At 41.7% G+C, this 3,662-nt stretch overlaps 1 protein-coding gene across 3 annotated transcripts; it reads right to left on the bottom strand.

Annotated features, from left to right (window-relative positions):
• Positions 1–356: 356 nt before the first annotated feature.
• Positions 357–2,820, bottom strand: LOC133473814 (CD48 antigen-like). Of its 3 annotated transcripts, none has more exons than XM_061765365.1 (5): positions 2,641–2,820; positions 2,072–2,365; positions 866–1,114; positions 584–748; positions 357–483 (listed from the first exon to the last, which is right to left on the bottom strand). In XM_061765365.1, exons 1-5 carry the CDS (start codon positions 2,687–2,689, stop codon positions 431–433), a joined length of 810 nt encoding a protein of 269 aa, XP_061621349.1. In that variant the 5' UTR covers positions 2,690–2,820; the 3' UTR covers positions 357–430. The 3 variants fall into 3 exon arrangements, with proteins under 3 accessions (XP_061621349.1, XP_061621350.1, XP_061621351.1); XM_061765366.1 differs by having other exon boundaries at positions 584–682; XM_061765367.1 differs by having other exon boundaries at positions 584–682; positions 924–1,114.
• Between the last annotated feature and the right edge of the window lie 842 nt (positions 2,821–3,662).

Raw genomic sequence — 3,662 nt, 5'->3', positions numbered from 1 at the left:
ACACTCACACCTATGGGCATTTTAGAGTCTTCAATCAACCTACCCTGCATGTTTTTTTTTAAATGTCGGTTACCCAGACAAAACCCACACAGACACAGCGGGAACATGCAAACTCCACACAGGTGAGGATTTGAACCCTGTACCTCAGAGAGAGTGCAAGAGCAATAGTAAAAAGAAAAAATACAAAAAATACAAAAGCACTTATCTAACATAGTTAAATTAATAAGAAACAAATCACCGAAATCACTTCACATGGTCTTTAACATCATGCAGTGAATGAGGTAACTTTTGTGTTCGTGTGTCAGAGTTGTGCAGGATGCCATTGCTTTTGTCTTGTTTGATAAGGCGACTGTCCAGTTTTGCTTTTTATGATTGTTGTCCTCGATCCATGAGTGCAATGACTGTCTTGACATTTTCTCCAGCGGTTTCCTCAGTCCCTCCAGTTTCTTATCGAGCATTTTTCCTTGAGCTTTGCAAAACATTCTGCAGAAATGGGAGCAATGTACATACAAGTTTCTTTGAAATAAACAGGAACCACTTCAAGCATGCTCATCATTTCAGTGGCCTTTGCTTATCTCTTTACCTGAAAATTGAAACTTTTTAACTGACATGAAGACAGCAGTGAGGACAGCAGCAGTGAGGCCAACAGTGAGGACAGCAGTGAAGCTGACCGCCGTAACCACTGTGAAGACAAACAAAGCCGTTGTGTTTTCATCCCAGATGAAAATTCCAGCAGCTGGTGTTTTTTCTGCACAGAAATCAAAAGTCAAACTAACATCTCTATACAGTAATGTCAAAATAGCATTCAAATTATGTTCAACCACAGCTTGAATATTACAGTTCCATTATCACTGATTATAATTACCGAGGAAGCAGTCCTTAGCAGTGTATGTAGATGTTTCACTGGTCAGCGGGTTGCTCACATTACATTGATAAACTTGATCATCGTGTTCATTGTTTAGAGTTATTGTTAAGTTCGGGCCAGCCTGCTCGTTTCCCTGTGAGCGCCACTTAAACTTTAGTAAATGTGGACATTTGCACTCTGTTGAGCACACAAGTATCGCCTGGTTTGCGTTGATCATCTCACAGGATATGTTGGGCTTGGTTACTTTGTCTGTAAACAAACACAGAAGAAGCATTGTAAACCTGAATGAGTACACACACAAAAGCAAAGTTCTACAAAACTCTCTTGTCCCCACAGATTTGGAGTGGAGAAGAATAGTAGTGTAGTATTTTTTTTTAAAGTCATTTGTAGATGAGGTAAAAATAAATTGTGAATGTCTGTAAAAAAATATTTTATTTTAATAATAAATTATTGTTCAACAATATTTTGTGATTTTAACTGCAATAAATCAATAAACCATTTTCTATAATTTAAAGAAACCAATGAAAACAATTCAAAATGAATAAACGCGAACACATTTTAACCAATAAAACAATTAATTCAATTTTCAGTTGTCCATCCATCCATCCATTTTCTGAGCCGCTTCTCCTCACTCGGGTCGCGGGCGTGCTGGAGCCTATCCCAGCTATCATCGGGCAGGAGGCGGGGTACACCCTGAACTGGTTGCCAGCCAATCGCAGGGCACATACAAACAAACAACCATTCGCACTCACATTCACACCTACGGGAAATTTAGAGTCCCCAATGAATGCATGTTTTTGGGATGTGGGAGGAAACTGGAGTGCCCGGAGAAAACCCACACAGGCACGGGGAGAACATGCAAACTCCACACAGGCGGGACCGGGGATTGAACCCCGCTCCTCAGAACTGTGAGGCTGACGCTCTAACCAGTCGGCCACCGTGCCGCCATTTGTAATTATTTGAATGACGTGCCCAAGGTTGACGTGCCCTTGAGCAAGTATAACGGTGGCGATCGTGCACCATCGTGTGTATTGGCCAATGAGCTAATGCCGCTAACTCAGTGGCCAGATTTCTCAACATACATCCGCAAACTTGTTGGCCAGAATACACAAAATAATAATTAACAATAAACCCACATTAGACAGTAACTATATTTATTGCACAATATTTGTGTTAAACCAATTACGGATGGAAAGATGAACTTACCTATAACATCAACTCTAAATTTTATACGGCGACGTTCATCGTTTTTCTTCAACTTTAAGTCGTAGTTTCCACTGTCTTCATATGTGGCGTCTTTGATGGTGAGTTCTGCAGAGTTGTGGTCGAGAGTGATCCTGTTCTGGTATGGTGGGTACACTAATTCCCCCGCGAAGATATGAAACTCGACCACGTTGCTGTCATCATGTACCCAGACCATTCCATCAGGTTTTTCAATTCTGGGTGGAACCAAGTTTATTTCTTGACCCCTGAGTACATACTTCAGAACCTGTGGAGAAACTATGAAGGAGATAGATAGGCAGATAGATGAAAAGAATGCACTATAGACACATCAGATTGATCGAATTCCGACTTCCTTCCTTCCGACTTTCAAGTTGCACCTTCATCCGTTAAGTGCAACTTGAAACTCAACTATGAAAAGCGAAAGCCATTTATCAACAACACCCAGAAACAACAACAATTGTTTGTACACCCACCAAAGTTCGAGACGCTACATAACTAATAATACTTTGTTGATTTTCAACTCCAATATCATAAATCACGGCGAAACTTACCTAAACTGAAAGTACACGCAAAATAGACAAGAAAGCGTTGGTGCGCCATGAGTAAACACGCGATGAACTTTCACCGATCTCACTAAACTATTTAATTGGAATTCAGTGTTTATAAAATGCAAATCGGGCAAGTAACAAAGCCCTTTAAGCTTGTGTTCAAAATATTTAAGGTGTGAAATGTTGTTTCAAAAGTTCAACCCAGGTAATGCGACACCTGCATTTCAGGAGCAGTCGATTTTCACAATAAACCAGAGTCTGGAATTAAACCGGACCGCTACCGTCTAATAAACGCCAATCATAGCACACGGGTGAGCTAAATATGTCGACATTTGTGTACTTAGTCACGCACGTTTATTCCACCCCACGCCACGGATTTGTGTTTTAGCGTTTAGAGATCCAGATTTGACTTTGAAGATAGTCAGGAAGCTGACGTCTTCGTGCACGGTTGGGTTTAGTGTGCTGGTAAATTTCACTGTAAAGGGCTACAGACACACAAGATGGTTTGGTCAAACGGCAGTGTTGAATTATTTATTGTTGTTGGTTAATGTGTACATGTATTTCATTTGAAGCTAATAATTCATACACGTGAGGCTCGTGTTGATGTGTAGAAGCTGATAAACACTGCCCCCTACTGGCAACAGAGTATCATTGCAGCTTGGTCCCCTTTTCTTGAGGTCACACGCAGCTCCCAGAATTGAATTCCTTCTCTTAGGGCTGTGACCATGTTTGTCACCGTTGGCTCTTCAGGAAAGTAGCTTATCTGTAGGCGTCGGCTAGTTAGTGTCCAGTCATTGTTGATGGCCATAGATCAGTTGTCAGTGCATAATATTCCACATTTTCATTTCGTTGCTCAGGCAGTCGCCTTCGCTGACCCTTCTTATAGGATAAGCTCGACCTGCTTATCCTCATGAGGGTCGCGGGTGTGCTGGGGTCTATCTCAGCTGACTCTAGGCGGGACGTGGGGTCCACCATGAACTGCTCGCCAGTCAATCGTAGGGGCACATATTGACAAACAACCATTC

The sequence above is a fragment of the Phyllopteryx taeniolatus genome, unplaced genomic scaffold, assembly GCF_024500385.1.
Source record: "Phyllopteryx taeniolatus isolate TA_2022b unplaced genomic scaffold, UOR_Ptae_1.2 contig_513, whole genome shotgun sequence".
Taxonomy (NCBI): Eukaryota; Metazoa; Chordata; class Actinopteri; order Syngnathiformes; family Syngnathidae; genus Phyllopteryx; species Phyllopteryx taeniolatus.
This window is presented reverse-complemented; position numbering and strand designations above follow the sequence as displayed.

Excerpts from the sequence above, each read along its gene's own strand:
- LOC133473814 (XM_061765365.1), bottom strand. The coding sequence starts at position 2,689 with ATGGCGCACCAACGCTTTCTTGTCTATTTTGCGTGTACTTTCAGTTTA. Across the intron at positions 749-865 it reads TGCTAAGGACTGCTTCCTCG|AAAAAACACCAGCTGCTGGA; the intron begins GTAATTATAATC and ends ATTTCTGTGCAG. Across the intron at positions 484-583 it reads TAAAAAGTTTCAATTTTCAG|AATGTTTTGCAAAGCTCAAG; the intron begins GTAAAGAGATAA and ends CCATTTCTGCAG.